Raw genomic sequence first — 17880 nt, 5'->3', positions numbered from 1 at the left:
ACTACCCTCTGGAGAGCCTTACGGTTGAGGGCGGAGCAGTTGCCGTACCAGGCGGTGATACAGCCCGCCAGGATGCTCTCGATTGTGCATCTGTAGAAGTTTGTGAGTGCTTTTGGTGACAAGCCGAATTTCTTCAGCCTCCTGAGGTTGAAGAGGCGCTGCTGCGCCTTCTTCACAATGCTGTCTGTGTGAGTGGACCAATTCAGTTTGTCTGTGATGTGTATGCCGAGGAACTTAAAACTTGCTACCCTCTCCACTACTGTTCCATCGATGTGGATAGGGGGGTGTTCCCTCTGCTGTTTCCTGAAGTCCACAATCATCTCCTTAGTTTTGTTGACGTTGAGTGTGAGGTTATTTTCCTGACACCACACTCCGAGGGCCCTCACCTCCTCCCTGTAGGCCGTCTCGTCGTTGTTGGTAATCAAGCCTACCACTGTTGTGTCGTCCGCAAACTTGATGATTGAGTTGGAGTTGTGCGTGGCCACGCAGTCGTGGGTGAACAGGGAGTACAGGAGAGGGCTCAGAACGCACCCTTGTGGGGCCCCAGTGTTGAGGATCAGCGGGGAGGAGATGTTGTTGCCTACCCTCACCACCTGGGGACGGCCCGTCAGGAAGTCCAGTACCCAGTTGCACAGGGCGGGGTCGAGACCCAGGGTCTCGAGCTTGATGACGAGCTTGGAGGGTACTATGGTGTTGAATGCCGAGCTGTAGTCAATGAACAGCATTCTCACATAGGTATTCCTCTTGTCCAGATGGGTTAGGGCAGTGTGCAGTGTGGTTGAGATTGCATCGTCTGTGGACCTATTTGGGCGGTAAGCAAATTGGAGTGGGTCTAGGGTGTCAGGTAGGGTGGAGGTGATATGGTCCTTGACTAGTCTCTCAAAGCACTTCATGATGACGGAAGTGAGTGCTACGGGGCGGTAGTCGTTTAGCTCAGTTACCTTAGCTTTCTTGGGAACAGGAACAATGGTGGCCCTCTTGAAGCATGTGGGAACAGCAGACTGGTATAGGGATTGATTGAATATGTCCGTAAACACACCGGCCAGCTGGTCTGCGCATGCTCTGAGGGCGCGGCTGGGGATGCCGTCTGGGCCTGCAGCCTTGCGAGGGTTAACACGTTTAAATGTCTTACTCACCTCGGCTGCAGTGAAGGAGAGACCGCAAGTTTTCGTTGCAGGCCGTGTCAGTGGCACTGTATTGTCCTCAAAGCGGGCAAAAAAGTTATTTAGTCTGCCTGGGAGCAGGACATCCTGGTCCGTGACTGGGCTGGATTTCTTCCTGTAGTCCGTGATTGACTGTAGACCCTGCCACATGCCTCTTGTGTCTGAGCCGTTGAATTGAGATTCTACTTTGTCTCTGTACTGACGCTTAGCTTGTTTGATAGCCTTGCGGAGGGAATAGCTGCACTGTTTGTATTCGGTCATGTTACCAGACACCTTGCCCTGATTAAAAGCAGTGGTTCGCGCTTTCAGTTTCACACGAATGCTGCCATCAATCCACGGTTTCTGGTTAGGGAATGTTTTAATCGTTGCTATGGGAACGACATCTTCAACGCACGTTCTAATGAACTCGCACACCGAATCAGCGTATTCGTCAATGTTGTTGTCTGACGCAATACGAAACATGTCCCAGTCCACGTGATGGAAGCAGTCTTGGAGTGTGGAGTCAGCTTGGTCGGACCAGCGTTGGACAGACCTCAGCGTGGGAGCCTCTTGTTTTAGTTTCTGTCTGTAGGCAGGGATCAACAAAATGGAGTCGTGGTCAGCTTTTCCGAAAGGGGGGCGGGGCAGGGCCTTATATGCGTCGCGGAAGTTAGAGTAACAATGATCCAAGGTCTTTCCACCCCTGGTTGCGCAATCGATATGCTGATAAAATTTGGGGAGTCTTGTTTTCAGATTAGCCTTGTTAAAATCCCCAGCTACAATGAATGCAGCCTCCGGATAAATGGTTTCCAGTTTGCAAAGAGTCAAATAAAGTTCATTCAGAGCCAACGATGTGTCTGCTTGGGGGGGGATATATACGGCTGTGATTATAATCGAAGAGAATTCTCTTGGTAGATAATGCGGTCTACATTTGATTGTGAGGAATTCTAAATCAGGTGAACAGAAGGATTTGAGTTCCTGTATGTTTCTTTCATCACACCATGTCACGTTAGTCATAAGGCATACGCCCCCGCCCCTCTTTTTACCAGAAAGATGTTTTTTCCTGTCTGCGCGATGCGTGGAGAAACCTGTTGGCTGCACCGCTTCGGATAGCGTCTCTCCAGTAAGCCACGTTTCCGTGAAGCAAAGAACGTTACAGTCTCTGATGTCCCTCTGGAGTGCTACCCTTGCTCGGATTTCATCAACCTTGTTGTCAAGAGACTGGACATTGGCAAGAAGAATGCTAGGGAATGGTGCCCGATGTGCCCGTCTCCGGAGTCTGACCAGAAGACCGCCTCGTTTCCCTCTTTTTCTGAGTCGTTTTTTTGGGTCGCTGCATGGGATCCACTCCGTTGTCCTGTTTGTAAGGCAGAGCACAGGATCCGCGTCGCGAAAAGCGTGTTCTTGGTCGTACTGATGGTGAGTTGACGCTGATCTTATATTCAGTAGTTCTTCTCGACTGTATGTGATGAAACCTAAGATGACCTGTGGTACTAATGTAAGAAATAACACGTAAAAAAACAAAAAACTGCATAGTTTCCTAGGAACGCGAAGCGAGGCGGCCATCTCTGTCGGCGCCGGAAGAGTGCTCAGGTGTAGTTGATCCTGTCTCTCCCCTGTCAGGTTTAGGCTGTAGTTGATCCTGTCTCTCACCTGTCAGGTCTCAGGTGTAGTTGGTCCTGTCTCTACCCTGTCAGGTTTCAGGTGTAGTTGATCCTGTCTCTCACCTGTCAGGTCTCAGGTGTAGTTGATCCTGTCTCTCCCCTGTCAGGTCTCAGGTGTAGTTGATCCTGTCTCTCCCCTGTCAGGTCTCAGGTGTAGTTGATCCTGTCTCTACCCTGTCAGGTCTCAGGTGTAGTTGATCCTGTCTCTACCCTGTCAGGTCTCAGGTGTAGTTGGTCCTGTCTCTACCCTGTCAGGTTTCAGGTGTAGTTGATCCTGTCTCTCACCTGTCAGGTCTCAGGTGTAGTTGATCCTGTCTCTACCCTGTCAGGTCTCAGGTGTAGTTGATCCTGTCTCTACCCTGTCAGGTCTCAGGTGTAGTTGATCCTGTCTCTACCCTGTCAGGTCTCAAGTGTAGTTGATCCTGTCTCTACCCTGTCAGGTTTCAGGTGTAGTTGATCCTGTCTCTCACCTGTCAGGTCTCAGGTGTAGTTGATCCTGTCTCTCCCCTGTCAGGTTTCAGGTGTAGTTGATCCTGTCTCTCCCCTGTCAGGTTTCAGGTGTAGTTGATCCTGTCTCTACCCTGTCAGGTTTAGGCTGTAGTTGATCCTGTCTCTCCCCTGTCAGGTTTCAGGTGTAGTTGATCCTGTCTCTCCCCTGTCAGGTTTAGGCTGTAGTTGATCCTGTCTCTACCCTGTCAGGTCTCAGGTGTAGTTGGTCCTGTCTCTACCCTGTCAGGTCTCAGGTGTAATTGGTCTTGTCTCTACCCTGTCAGGGTTAGGCTGTAGTTGATCCTGTCTCTCCCCTGTCAGGTTTCAGGTGTAGTTGATCCTGTCTCTACGCTGTCAGGTTTCAGGTGTAGTTGGTCCTGTCTCTCACCTGTCAGGTCTCAGGTGTAGTTGGTCCTGTCTCTACCCTGTCAGGTTTCAGGTGTAGTTGATCCTGTCTCTCACCTGTCAGGTCTCAGGTGTAGTTGATCCTGTCTCTACCCTGTCAGGTCTCAGGTGTAGTTGATCCTGTCTCTACCCTGTCAGGTCTCAGGTGTAGTTGATCCCGTCTCTACCCTGTCAGGTCTCAGGTGTAGTTGATCCTGTCTCTACCCTGTCAGGTCTCAGGTGTAGTTGATCCTCTCTCTACCCTGTCAGGTTTCAGGTGTAGTTGATCCTGTCTCTCACCTGTCAGGTCTCAGGTGTAGTTGATCCTGTCTCTCCCCTGTCAGGTTTCAGGTGTAGTTGATCCTGTCTCTCCCCTGTCAGGTTTCAGGTGTAGTTGATCCTGTCTCTCCCCTGTCAGGTTTAGGCTGTAGTTGATCCTGTCTCTACCCTGTCAGGTCTCAGGTGTAGTTGGTCCTGTCTCTACCCTGTCAGGTCTCAGGTGTAATTGGTCTTGTCTCTACCCTGTCAGGGTTAGGCTGTAGTTGATCCTGTCTCTCCCCTGTCAGGTTTCAGATGTAGTTGATCCTGTCTCTCACCTGTCAGGTCTCAGGTGTAGTTGATCCTGTCTCTACCCTGTCAGGTTTCAGGTGTAGTTGATCCTGTCTCTACCCTGTCAGGTTTCAGGTGTAGTTGATCCTGTCTCTACCCTGTCAGGTTTCAGGTGTAGTTGATCCTGTCTCTCCCCTGTCAGGTTTCAGGTGTAGTTGATCCTGTCTCTCCCCTGTCAGGTTTCAGGTGTAGTTGCAGTATGAGGTACACTGGAGGTCGCTGTGAGGAGGAGCTGACTTCGTGTCTACCAAACCCCTGTCAGAACGGAGCAGACTGTACAGCTGGAGACACAGCCTTCGTCTGTGGTTGTCCCCGGGGTCTCGCTGGACTCATGTAAGTACACACACACACACACAGTCACCACTAGAGACGCAGTGCCTTAGACCGCTGCGCCACTCGGGAGTTAAACACAATCACCACTGGATAGCAGCAGAGAGTAAACCATTTACAGTACACCAGAACACTGTTGTCTGACTCTGCCTGAAGTCTGTTTTTACTGTAAAACTCACTCTACCTGAAGGCTGTTATTACTGTAAAACTAACTCTACCTGAAGTCTGTTATTACTGTAAAACGAACTCTACCTGAAGTCTGTTATTACTGTAATACTAACTCTACCTGAAGTAGGTTATTACTGTAAAACCAAACTCTACCTGAAGTCTGTTTTTACTGTAAAACTAACTCTACCTGAAGTCTGTTTTTACTGTAAAATTAACTCTACCTGAAGTCTGTTTTTACTGTAAAACTAACTCTACATGAAGTCTGTTATTACTGTAAAACTAACTCTACCTGAAGTCTGTTTTTACTGTAAAACTAACTCTACATGAAGTCTGTTTTTACTGTAAAACTAACTCTACCTGTAGTCTGTTATTACTGTAAAATTAACTCTACCTGAAGTCTGTTTTTACTGTAAAACTAACTCTACATGAAGTCTGTTTTTACTGTAAAACTAACTCTACCTGTAGTCTGTTATTACTGTAAAACGAACTCTACCTGAAGTCTGTTATTACTGTAAAACTAACTCTAGCACGATAGTGTTACTCTATCAGAATCAGAATGACTTTCATTCACCAAGTACATTTACACACAGACAGCTGCTGCCTGCCTGACCCTGTGCAGGTACTGTCCTTAGATGTACATGAAAGAGATGGGGAAACAAAACAGAAGAGAGATGGGACATGTCCTTAGATGTACATGAAAGAGATGGGGGAAAAACAGAAGAGAGAAGGGACATGTCCAGGTACATGAAAGAGATGGGGGGAAACAGAAGAGAGAAGGGACATGTCCTTAGATGTACATGAAAGAGATGGGGAAACAAAACAGAAGAGAGAAGGGACATGTCCTTAGATGAAAAGCCTTTGTAGACTTAGATAATTGTCTAAATCCACCCCAAAGACACAACTAAAGAGACATATTAGCTGTTTGGTACAGCATTTGCTCCCGTTAAGTTGAACTCATTGATAGTTTTACAAAAGAGACTTCGGGAGAAATAATTTAATGGAGAGAGACAGAGGCATGTGTATGATACTTCTGTCCCAGTGGGAGGCCTTGTTTCAACTGCAAGCTGTGTGTCATTAAAATGACAACCAACATGGCTCTCAACAGAGTTGTTTTGCTTTAGACTTAAAGGAAACAGAGTTTTAAAAGGTCTCTCTTCTTTCTCTTCACTCCTACCCTCTTCTTCCTCTTCCTCTCCTCTTCTTCCTGCTCTCCTCCTCTACCTCTCTCTCTCTCTCTCTCTCTCCCTAACTACAAATCTCTCCTCCTCTACCCCTCTCTCTCTCTCTCTCTCTCTCTCTCCCTAACTACATATCTCTCCTCCTCTACCTCTCTCTCTCTCTCCCTAACTACATATCTCTCCTCCTCTACCCCTCTCTCTCTCTCTCTCTCTCCCTAACTACATATCTCTCCTCCTCTACCTCTCTCTCTCTCTCTCCCTAACTATATATCTCTCCTCCTCTACCTCTCTATCTCTATCTCCCTAACTATATATCTCTCCTCCTCCTCTTCATCCTCCTCTCCTTCTTTTACTCCTCCTCTTCCTCTTCCTCTCCTCCTCTTCCTCTCCTCCTCTTCCTCTCCTCCTCTACCTCTGTATCCCTCTCTCCCAATCTACATATCTCTCCTCCTTTTCCTCCTCCTGCTCTTCCTCCTCATCTTCCTCTCCTCCTCTTCCTCCTCCTCCTCCACCTAATCCCCTCCTCTACCTCTCTACCTCTCTCTTCCTATCTCTCCTCTTCTTCCTCCTCCTTTTCCTCCTCCTCTCCTCTTTTTCCCCCTCTTCCTCCCCTCCTCTTCCTCCTCATTCTGCTCCTCCTCCTCTCCTCTTCCTATCTACCTATCTCTCCTCCTCTCCAGATGTGATGAGGATGTGAACGAGTGTGAGCGTGAGGAGTGTGAGAACGGAGGAGTGTGTATGAACACCTTTGGGGCGTACTATTGTAACTGTTCCTATGGTTACGAGGGCCAGTTCTGTGGAGAGAGGAGCCTACTGGACCCAGACCCTGACCTACAGGTACCACACACACACACACACACACACACACCAACATAACTGTACACTGATCAGACCTACAGTACCAGTCAAAAGTTTGGACACACCTACTCATTCAAGGGTTTTTCTTTATTTGTACATTGTAGAACAATAGTGAAGATATCAAAACTATGAAATAACACATATGGAATCATGTAGTAACCAAAAAAGGGGTAAACAAATTGAAATATATTTTATATTTGAGATTCTTCAAAGTAGCCACCCATTGCCTTGATGACAGCTTTGCACACTCTTGGCATTCTCTCAACCAGCTTCACCTGGAATGCTTTTTCAACAGTCTCGAAGGAGTACCCACATACAGTTCAAGTGGGAAGTTTACAAACACTTAGGTTGGAAAACTAATTTTTCAACCACTCCACACATTTCTTGTTAACAAACTATAGTTTTGGCAAGTCAGTTAGGACATCTACTTTGTGCGTGACATAAGTCATTTTTCTAACAATTGTTTACAGACAGATTATTTCACTTATAATTCATTGTATCACAATTCCAGTGGGTCAGAAGTTTACATACACTAAGTTGACTGTGCCTTTAAACAGCTTGGAAAATTCCAGAAAATGATGTCATGGCTTTAGAAGCTTCTGATAGGCTAATTGACATAATTTGAGTCAATTGGAGGTGTACCTGTGGATGTATTTCAAGGCCTACCTTCAAACTCAGTGCCTCTTTGCTTGACATCAGGGGAAAATAAAAAGAAATCAGCCAAGACCTCAGAAGCAATTTCCAAACGCCTGAAGGTACCACGTTCATCTGTACAAACAATAGTACGCAGTATAAACACCATGGGACCACGCAGCCATTATACCGCTCAGGAAGGAGACACGTTCTGCCTCCTAGAGATGAACGTACTTTGGTGTGAAAAGTGCAAATCAATCCCAGAACAAGAGCAAAGGACCTTGTGAAGATGCTGGAAGAAACAGGTACAACAGTATCTATATCCACAGTAAAACGAGCCCTATATTGACATAACCTGAAAGGTCGCTTAGCAAGGAAGAAGCCACTGCTCCAAAACCGCCCTCCAAAAGCCAGACTACGGTTTGCAACTGCACATGGGGACAAAGATCGTATTTTTTTGAGAAATGTCCTCTGGTCTGATGAAACAAAAATAGAACTGTTTGGCCACAATGACCATCGTTATGTTTGGAGGAAAAAGGGGCTTGCAAGCCGAAGAACTCCATCCCAACCGTGAAGCACGGGGGGGGGGGGGGGGGGGGGGGTGCAGCATCATGTTGTGGGGGTGCTTTGCTGCAGGAGGGACTGGTGCACTTCACAAAATAGATGGCATCATGAGGGTGGAAAATTATGTGGATATATTGAAGCAACATCTCAAGACATCAGTCAGGAAGTTAAAGCTTGGTCACAAATGGGTCTTCCAAGTGGACAATGACCCCAAGCATACTTCCAAAGTTGTGGCAAAATGGCTTAAGGACAACAAAGTCAAGGTATTGGAGTGGCCATCACAAAGCCCTGACCTCAATCCTATAGACATTTTGTGGGTGTAACAAATGTAAATCGTACTCTCCTTGTGTTTTGTCCAAATAGCCAGTGGTTGAGCAATATTTATTATCTGTTGTTAGGAAACAGCAAGTTAGTTAATAATGTTGATGGCTGATGATGGTTAAATCCCTTGCATCACATTTTCATATTTTCATATTCATACTGAGCAAACAAAATATAAAAATACAAAAATTAAATTAGAAACAGCACATTAGTTGTCTTAATGATGTTGATGGCTGTAGCATGAAGAGAACTGTGTTAGCAGTCGGCTTATGTGACCATTACATCGGTGTATGTTAGCTAACACACTTATTTACAGCAATCATCTGCCAAAGCATATCCCAGAAAGCCCCTCAATCCCTAACAGGTACCATATACCCACACATGTATAAATCAGTAACGTACAGCAAACTTGTACACATTGTAAAATAGAAAATAGAAAACAGTATTCAGAACGTGACCTACCCCCTTACATCACATTTTCATACTGGGAAGACCTGACGTTCACGATCTCCCCCTACCTACAAGGCCAATCACAACACGCCTTTTTGTCATCCGAGTTGAACCAACCAATAAGAATGCTTGAACATGAAATACACCTTTCTTTAGAGGCAAGTGGAAACATAACCCTGTTACATGGGCAGAACTGAAAAAAGTGTGTGTGTGCAAGGAGGCCTACAAACCTGACTCAGTTGCACCAGCTCTGTCAGGAGGAATGGGCCAGAATTCACCCAACTTATTGTGGGAAGTTTGTGGAAGGCTGCCTGAAACCTTTCACCCAAGTTAAACAATTTAAATGCAATGCTACCAAATACTAATTGAGTGTATGTCAACTTCTGACCCACTGGGAATGTGATGAAAGAAATAAAAGCTGAAATCAATCATTCTCTCTACTATTATTCTGACATTTCACATTCTCAAAATAAAGTGGTGATCATAACTGGCCTAAAAAGGGAATTTTTACTAGGATTAAATGTCAGGAATTGTGAAAAACTGAGTTTAAATGTATTTGGATAAAGTGTATGTAAACTTCCGACTTCAACTGTGTGTACAGTAGGTGTGTTCAAACCTTTGACTGCTACTGTATATCACAGGAGGCTGGTGTGGCACCTTAATTGTGGAGGGCAGGCTTGTGGTAATGACACACACATGCCTGTACAGTGATCAGTTGTTGTCATGATTGCACAGGGTTTATGTATAGAAAGTAAAAGGAATAGTTTTATACAACAGCAGGAAAACCATGAATATCTATTCATATCTGGAAGGATTTAAACAGGGTTCAAAGTATTGTAGCAAACCTCAACGACAGACCCTCATGACTGTTCTAATGTGCTGTTGTTGTCAGGGTTACCCAGGGTTTAACAGGAGACCAGAATGCAACCTGTTGTCTGCTAGGTCCCGAGGGTCTCGTGTTCAATGAATTTTTTTTAGATTCTGAAGTGAATTTTGGGGATATCTTGTTGCTCTTTTATGTCCTGTCAAAGTGAGAAAGCTACTTGTTAAATTAGTCATTTTTTAATGAGTTTCAAGAATAAACCGCTTGGAGAAGATCATTTGTTAATTTAAGACTTACTGAGGTCATGACATCACCACCATTCGTTCTCATCTCTTGATGTTTGTTGAAGAGTGTTTCTGATTGTGAACTTTTGTGTTATCCGTGTAATCAGTGATTTGTTCCTCTTCCTAGGAGCCTCTCTCCTACGTGGGTCCAGTAGAGATCATCGGAATCGGAGTCCTGATCTTCGTCATCTCCCTCCTCCTCCTCCTCTACATTATCTTCAGGAAGAAGATCAGGTTCCAGAGGAAGGACTCCGACAGTGGTTTCAGCCAGGATGGAGGAGGGGCAAAGGAGGGTGTGGCGGTGGGTGGGGTCGGGACGGGGGTGGGCATGTCTGCTGTATCCGTGGAGACCAGCTACCTGCTGACAAAGACGGGGATGGGGTCAGAAGGCATCGAGTTCAAAGCCGTACGTGTCGCTGCCGACCCCCGACCGCCCGGCACTGCCGAGGTCAGCGTCGGTAGTTATGGCGACAGAGATGGAGGTCTAGGTGGAGGTGTGGTGACAGGTGGAGGGGTGGGTTTGGGGCCTCCTCAGGTGATGGTACGGCCAACTACACACCCGACGACGATGCTACCTGGTTGGCCTGGCAACAACAACAACCTAGCAATGAGAGGTATCGATGGCGATAACATGGCTACCAGCGAGAGCTCTCTCTCTACCAGTCAGGTAGGGTAGACGGGTGTGTGTGTGTGTGTGTGTGTGTGTGTGTCTGTGTGTGCCTTCAGAAAGTATTCAGACCCCTTGACTTTTTCCACATTTAGTTACATTTCAGCCTTATTCTAAAATGGATTAAATAATTTTTTCCGCATTAATCTACACACAATACTCCATAATGATGAAACAAGAACAGGTTTTTAGATTTTATTTGCAAATTTATTACAAATAAACACCGGAAAAATTACATTTACATAAGTATTCAGACCCTTTACTCAGCACTTTGTTGAAGCACCTTTGGCAGCAAGTCTTCTTGGGTATGACGCTACAAGCTTGGCACACCTGTATTTGGGGAGTTTCTCCCATTCTTCTCTGCAGATCCTCTCAAGCTCTGTCAGGTTGGATGGGGAGCGTCGCTGCACAGCTATTTTCAGGTCTCTCCAGAGATGTTTGATTGGGTTCATGGCCTGGCTCTGGCTGGAGGACATTCAGCGACTTGTCCTGAAGCCGCTCCTGCATTGTCTTGGCTGTGTGCTTAGGGTCAGGGTCTAGGGAGTCGTTGTCCTGTCCCTCACCCCAGTTTGAGTTCCTAAGCGCTCTGGAACAGGTTTTCCATCAAGGATCTCTCTGTACTTTTCTCCGTTCATCTTTTTCTCAATCCTGACTAGTCTCCCAGTCCCTGCTGCTGAAAAACATCCACACAGCATGATGCTGCCACCAATATGCTTCACCCTTGGGATGGAGCCAGGTTTCCTCCAGACATTCAGGCCAAAGAGTTCAATCTTGGTTTCATCAAACCAGAGAATCTGGTTTCTCATGGTCTGAGAGTCTTTAGGTGCCTTTTGATAAACTCCAAGCGGGCTGCCATATGCCTTTTCCTGAGGAGTGGCTTCCGTCTGGCCACTCTACCATAAAGGCCTGATTGGTGGAGTGCTGCAGAGATGGTTGTCCTTCTGGAACGTTCTCCCATCTCCACAGATGAACTCTGGGGCTCTGTCAGAGTGACCATTGGGTTCTTATCCACCTCCCTGACCATGGCCCTTCTCCCCCAATTGCTCAGCTCTAGGAGGAGTCTTGTTTGTTCCAAATTTCTTCCATTTAAGAATGACGTAGGCCACTGTGTTCTTGGGGACCTTCAATGCTGCAGAAATGTTTTCGTACCCTTTCCCAGATCTGTGCCTCGACACAATCCTGTCTTGGCTTGGTTTTTGCTCTGACATGCACTGTCAACTGTGGGACCTTACATTGATAGGACTCCAATCAAGTTGTAGAAACATCTCAAGGATGATCAATGGAAATAGGATGCACCTGAGCCAAAGTCTCATAGCAAAGGGTCTGAATACTTATGTATTAATAAGGTATTTCAGCTTTTTATATATATATAATGCAAACATTGTAGATTGTGTGTAGATTTCTGAGGATTTTTATTTATTTAATCCTGTAATGTAACAATGTGTAAAAAGTCAAGGGGTCTGAATACTTTCCTACAACCACTGTATGTGTGTTAACCCTCTCTACCCTGTCACCGCCAGATGAGCAGCTTCTTGTCGTCTGATTCCTCGCATCACATCCTGGGCGGTGCTAGTAGAAGGGGCGTGGCCGTGTGTAGTGTGGTGCCCAATCTCCAGCCCCTATCGCCCTGTCACTCAGAACGAAACCCCGCCCATAAAGCTCCCTGGGAGAGGCAGGGAGAGAGGGATGGAAGAGAGGAGGAGTGGGAGCAGAGAGCATATGAACTGGAGAGAACTCAGAGAGCCAGCTCTCCTCTTGGTAAGAACACACACACCTACACACACCTACACACACCTACACACACCTAGACACACCTACACACACCTAGACACACCTACACACACCTAGACACACCTACACACACCTAGACACACCTACACACACCTAGACACACCTACACACACCTACACACACCTAGACACACCTACACACACCTACACATACCTAGAACCTCATCAGGATCTGGTTTTGGTGGATTCAGCCCACCTCATCATGATCTGGTTTTGGTGGATTCAGCCCACCTCATCAGGATCTGGTTTTGGTGGGTCAGCCCACCTCATCAGGATCTGGTTTTGGTGGGTCAGCCCACCTCATCAGGATCTGGTTTTGGTCCTTCAAGAGAGTCAGACTATCAGCTGTTTTCTGGGGTTGATGGAGACACTTCTAGTGCCATAGATAGCTTTAGTTGAGTTGTAGAAATTGCATAAATGTGGATTTCCTGTGCCTTATTCGTCCACCATTTCTTCTGCAGAGCATGCAAGATTGTTTGCACTTCTTTGCGTGATGCACTCCATTGCTTGCAAAGTGTAGCAGATGAGACATTGCGAAGGTTAGCAGATGTGGGGCTGTTGAGAGTAGCCCTGTGTGCTTTGTGCACATTTTCCCAGTAAGGTTGTGATGGTGTCAGAGTTCTCATCGAACCAGTCGCAATGTTTCCTACCTCTGTAGCCAATGGAGTGGGCCGCTGCCTGATAGAGCACTGAGCTAATAGATGCCCACTTCTGGTCCATGAGGTCCTCTGTGCTCAGAAGAGGCTCAGTCTCCCTCAGCCTTTCAGCGAGAGAGCGACGGAACTCGTCCCTTACTACAGCTTTCTCAAGCCGGATATGGTGCAGACGCCTCTTACTGAACTTCTGCTGGCGTTGGGGGGACGTATTCTCACCTGGAGTTTAGCCAGTACCACACAGTGATCTGTCCAGCATTCAGTACCCCTCATGTCACGTGTCAGCAGGATGTCATTAGTGTCAGAACGTCTCACTATGACTGAGTAAATCTGGGGCCAGTGTTTGGAGGCAGGCTCATGTCGTTCTCATTGACCTGGCCAACACCATGCCTACCCAGCTCTCCGCTCCGTATCCTATTGTTTTGTCCCACTCTAGCGTTGAAGTCACCCAGCAGAAACATCTTGTCATTCCTGGGGATGCGGTGAAGGGCCTCATCTAGTGACTGGTGGAAGCAGTCAGATGGTAACATATGCACTGAGAAGAGTAGCATCATTTTTTTTAATTGTATTTTATTTAACCTTTATTTAACTAGGCAAGTCATTTAAGAGGCCTCCTGCGGGGTCAGAAGCTGGGATTAAAAATAAATAAATAAAATATGAATATAGGACAAAACACAAATGTGTAGTATTTATTATCACACACACACACACACACTCTCTGACCCACTCTTTCCTGTCTGTCTACAGTGGAGGATCTGGTAGAAGAGGTGCCGTGTTTCTCAGACAGTACATCTGAAGCTCTCTCTCTCAGCTCCTACACCTCAGACTCCTTCGATGACAACGGTAAGTCTGACGCTTACGCCAGCTAGATCATATTCTCGCTAACACTAGCTAGTTCATACTGACTAACACTAGATAGTATATACACGCTAACACTAGCTAGTTCATACTGGCTAACACTAGATAGTATATACCCGCTAACACTAGCTAGTTCATACTCGCTAACACTAGCTAGTTCATATTCTCACAAACACTAGTTAGTTCATACTCGCAAACACTAGTTAGTTCATACTCACTAACACTAGCTAGATCATATTCTCGCAAACACTAGCTAGTTCATACTCACTAACACTAGCTAGTTCATACTGACTAAGTGTTTTTCCACCTAGGTACTGAACCATACCGTACCCGAGCTGGTACTGGTGGGTCTGTTTTTTTATTACATTTGGGTGCGGTTCTGTTTATGTGGGCCAATAGAAAAGACTTAGTCCTGACTCGCTAGTAAAGTGTACTGAGGGGCGGGGTTCCACATCGTCGCCATCGTTGTTATAGTAACAAAGTTCCATTACCATTATTTACAACTAAAATATGTCTAGCTAGCTAACTTAGCTAATATTTCAGATACAAAGATACAAAAAAATAATAACAAAATAAATCGAAAATTAATGAATCCTGGACTTTAGAGGAGACCTTACTTGCTCTCTGGGCTGACTCAAAAGGTACAAGAGGAGCTTACAACAGGTCTCCAGAGATATGGCCACCGTAAGCTATACAAGCAATGGGAATCAGTGTGTTGCGATAAAATAAACTTAAACAAGAATACCAAAAGATAGAAGACAACAACAGTGTCAACGACAGAAATTCATTATATAACTATGGATGCTGTTAGGAGCTGGTGTCCTGCAGTCAGTCTGGATGCTGTTAGGAGCTGGTGTCCTGCAGTCAGCCTGGATGCTGTGCTAGGAGCTGGTGTCCTGCAGTCAGCCTGGATGCTGTGTTAGGAGCTGGTGTCCTGCAGTCAGTCTGGATGCTGTGTTAGGAGCTGGTGTCCTGCAGTCAGTCTGGATGCTGTTAGGAGCTGGTGTCCTGCAGTCAGACTGGATGCTGTGTTAGGAGCTGGTGTCCTGCAGTCAGTCTGGATGCTGTTAGGAGCTGGTGTCCTGCAGTCAGTCTGGATGCTGTGTTAGGAGCTGGTGTCCTGCAGTCAGACTGGATGCTGTGTTAGGAGCTGGTGTCCTGCAGTCAGTCTGGATGCTGTTAGGAGCTGGTGTCCTGCAGTCAGTCTCGATGCTATGCTAGGAGCTGGTGTCCTGCAGTCAGCCTGGATGCTATGCTAGGAGCTGGTGTCCTGCAGTCAGCCTGGATGCTGTGCTAGGAGCTGGTGTCCTGCAGTCAGCCTGGATGCTGTGTTAGGAGCTGGTGTCCTGCAGTCAGTCTGGATGCTGTGTTAGGAGCTGGTGTCCTGCAATCAGTCTGGATGCTGTGCTAGGAGCTGGTGTCCTGCAGTCAGTCTGGATGCTGTGCTAGGAGCTGGTGTCCTGCAGTCAGCCTGGATGCTGTTAGGAGCTGGTGTCCTGCAGTCAGTCTGGATGCTGCAAGGAGCTGGTGTCCTGCAGTCAGCCTGGAAGCTGTTAGGAGCTGGTGTCCTGCAGTCAGTCTGGATGCTGTTAGGAGCTGGTGTCCTGCAGTCAGCCTGGATGCTGATAGGAGCTGGTGTCCTGCAGTCAGCCTGGATGCTGTGTTAGGAGCTGGTGTCCTGCAGTCAGTCTGGATGCTGTGTTAGGAGCTGGTGTCCTGCAATCAGTCTGGATGCTGTGCTAGGAGCTGGTGTCCTGCAGTCAGTCTGGATGCTGTGCTAGGAGCTGGTGTCCTGCAGTCAGTCTGTATGCTGTTAGGAGCTGGTGTCCTGCAGTCAGTCTGGAAGCTGCTAGGAGCTGGTGTCCTGCAGTCAGCCTGGAAGCTGCTAGGAGCTGGTGTCCTGCAGTCAGCCACCTTACTGCTAGAAGGCACCCAGCAGAATACCCCCCCCCCCTCCCCCCTTCACTTTGATCAAGGTATGAAATCTACCTGTTTTACTTCGACTAACATACATATCTTCTGTAGTTAGCTAGCATTCAGTGCTTTCAACGTTAGCCATGATGTTGGATAAGCTAACAGATAACGTTACCTTAGCAGACTGAAGACGGTTGTGATTCCAACGCCGTAAAAGTGGCTGACAGTGAGGAGCTCCCCCAGCTTCCACAGTGCCACCACAACCCTTCTGGAGGCCACATAGACAGGTTCAGTAATCTTTTTTACATAAAGTGTGGCGTGGTTTGTGTGGGAGGGAGCGATCGGTATGCTGATCTGACAGCGGACGCTTAAAGCTAGTGAGGGAGATATGAGTCTCCAACTTTTTGCAGTTCGTTCCAGTCATTGGCAGCAGAGAACTGGGAGGAAAGGCGTCCAAAGGAGGTGTTGGCTTTGGGGGTGACCTGTGAAATATACCTGCTGGAGCGCGTGCTACGGGTGGGTGTTGCTATGCAGAGCAGTGAGCTTAGATAAGGTGGGGCTTTACCTAGCAAAGACTTATAGACGACCTGGAGCCAGTGGGTTTGGCGACGAATATGAAGCGAGGGCCAGCCAACGAGACAGGTCGCAGTGGTGTGTAGTATATGGGGCCTTGGTGACAAAACGGATGGGACTGTGATAGACTGCATCCAATTTGCTGAGTAGAGTGTTGGAGGCTATTTTGTAAATTACATCGCCAAAGTCAAGGATCGGTAGGATAGTCAGTTTTATGTTTGGCAGCATGAGGGAACGAGGCTTTGTTGCGAAATAGGAAGCCGATTCTAGATTTAATTTTGGATTGGAGATGCTTAATATGAGTCTCGAAGGAGAGTTTACAGTCTAACCAGACACAAAGGTATTTGTAGTTGTCCACGTATTCTAAGTCAGAACCGTCCAGAGTAGTGATGCTAGTGAATCCTCTGGTAGGATTCGCGGAAGAACACAGCTATGTTGTTAATGAGAGAAAAAAGTGTCCCACGTACCAAGACACTCTCTCTGTTGAGTCTGCCAAAATGAGGTTCAAATGGAGTGCAGAGCACCACACCTGCACCTGATTGGTGGACTTTGCAGGAAGCAGGGGGAGCAGGGGAGAGAAGCCTTCATACTGGCCTTACATACTGGATGCTCCATCAGTGGAAATGCCAATGCACTTGCTGATGTCAAGCTTCATGTTTTCCAGAACTTCACTCAGTGCCTTTACAAAGTATTGTTCAGTGGATGCCTCGCATTTTCACCACAGGCCACAAGCCTCTCATGGATGACGTTCGTCACATATCTGACTATGACAGAGCATTGATCTTGTGTTGTCGATGTCCTGCGTAGTGTCAGTCTGGACTGAAAACATATCAGCTTCCTGGATTTCACTTGCTATGGTGGCCTGCATTGTGTGTTGGATGGTGGTGGTGACGTTATCGACAGTAGTCCTTTTGATAACAGAGTGATTAGAGAGCCTCTGCCCTCTTCTTGACCCAGGCAGTTTCCTGCTTTTCTCTCTACAGGCAGTCAGATGCTCTTTCACACACAGGTCGTACTTTCCAAGCAGAACGATCATCTCTAAAGAAGTTGCCATGGTTAACGCTGCTGTCATCTAGCGTATAAACTGCTTTCAGACCGCATGCCTCTGTAGCTCAGACCCCCTCTTGCCTTTAACAACATCTATAATGCTCTCTAGCACTTGCCTTCTTCTGTGCACTTTGCTCTCTATGAGCAGACATGCCGACTACCGATGAACAGGCTCTCAGTGTTACCTTTGGAGGACCATAGAAAGTAGGCCTCAGCATAACCTCTTTGCGTAACACTCTTTCACTCTCTGATGGAAATGCTTCCAGTCTGTCGTTGCATATTGATGAAAGGGCTGTTCTCTGTGGGCTTTTGCAAAATGCAGAATAAAGCATGGTTCTCTTCACTGTACGAGGAGCCACTTCCTGTCGGTTCCATCTTTACAAAAGAAAACATTGTGCACCACAGACTTTTTTTTACACTTTTATTGGGGGTGGAAACTAAAAAAACATATCTAGGTCTTCGGTCTCTTAAAATAATACAA

The 17880-nt window shown here is 46.8% G+C and overlaps 1 protein-coding gene across 1 annotated transcript in view; it reads left to right on the top strand.

Moving 5' to 3' along the window:
* The window catches only part of LOC139388244 (protocadherin Fat 3), a 334570-nt gene that overhangs the window by 303504 nt on the left and 13186 nt on the right, over nucleotides 1–17880 (top strand). Inside the window, exons 63-67 of the mRNA XM_071134792.1 lie at nucleotides 4468–4621; nucleotides 6645–6801; nucleotides 10028–10564; nucleotides 12085–12322; nucleotides 13755–13850. Coding sequence (XP_070990893.1) covers nucleotides 4468–4621; nucleotides 6645–6801; nucleotides 10028–10564; nucleotides 12085–12322; nucleotides 13755–13850 — 1182 coding nt within the window. The remainder of the gene's footprint in view (nucleotides 1–4467; nucleotides 4622–6644; nucleotides 6802–10027; nucleotides 10565–12084; nucleotides 12323–13754; nucleotides 13851–17880) is intronic.

The sequence above is a fragment of the Oncorhynchus clarkii genome, chromosome 29 (genome assembly GCF_045791955.1).
Source record: "Oncorhynchus clarkii lewisi isolate Uvic-CL-2024 chromosome 29, UVic_Ocla_1.0, whole genome shotgun sequence".
Classification (NCBI taxonomy): Eukaryota; Metazoa; Chordata; class Actinopteri; order Salmoniformes; family Salmonidae; genus Oncorhynchus; species Oncorhynchus clarkii.
The sequence above is the reverse complement of the archived record's forward strand: the minus strand, read 5'-3'. Positions and strand labels throughout refer to the sequence as shown.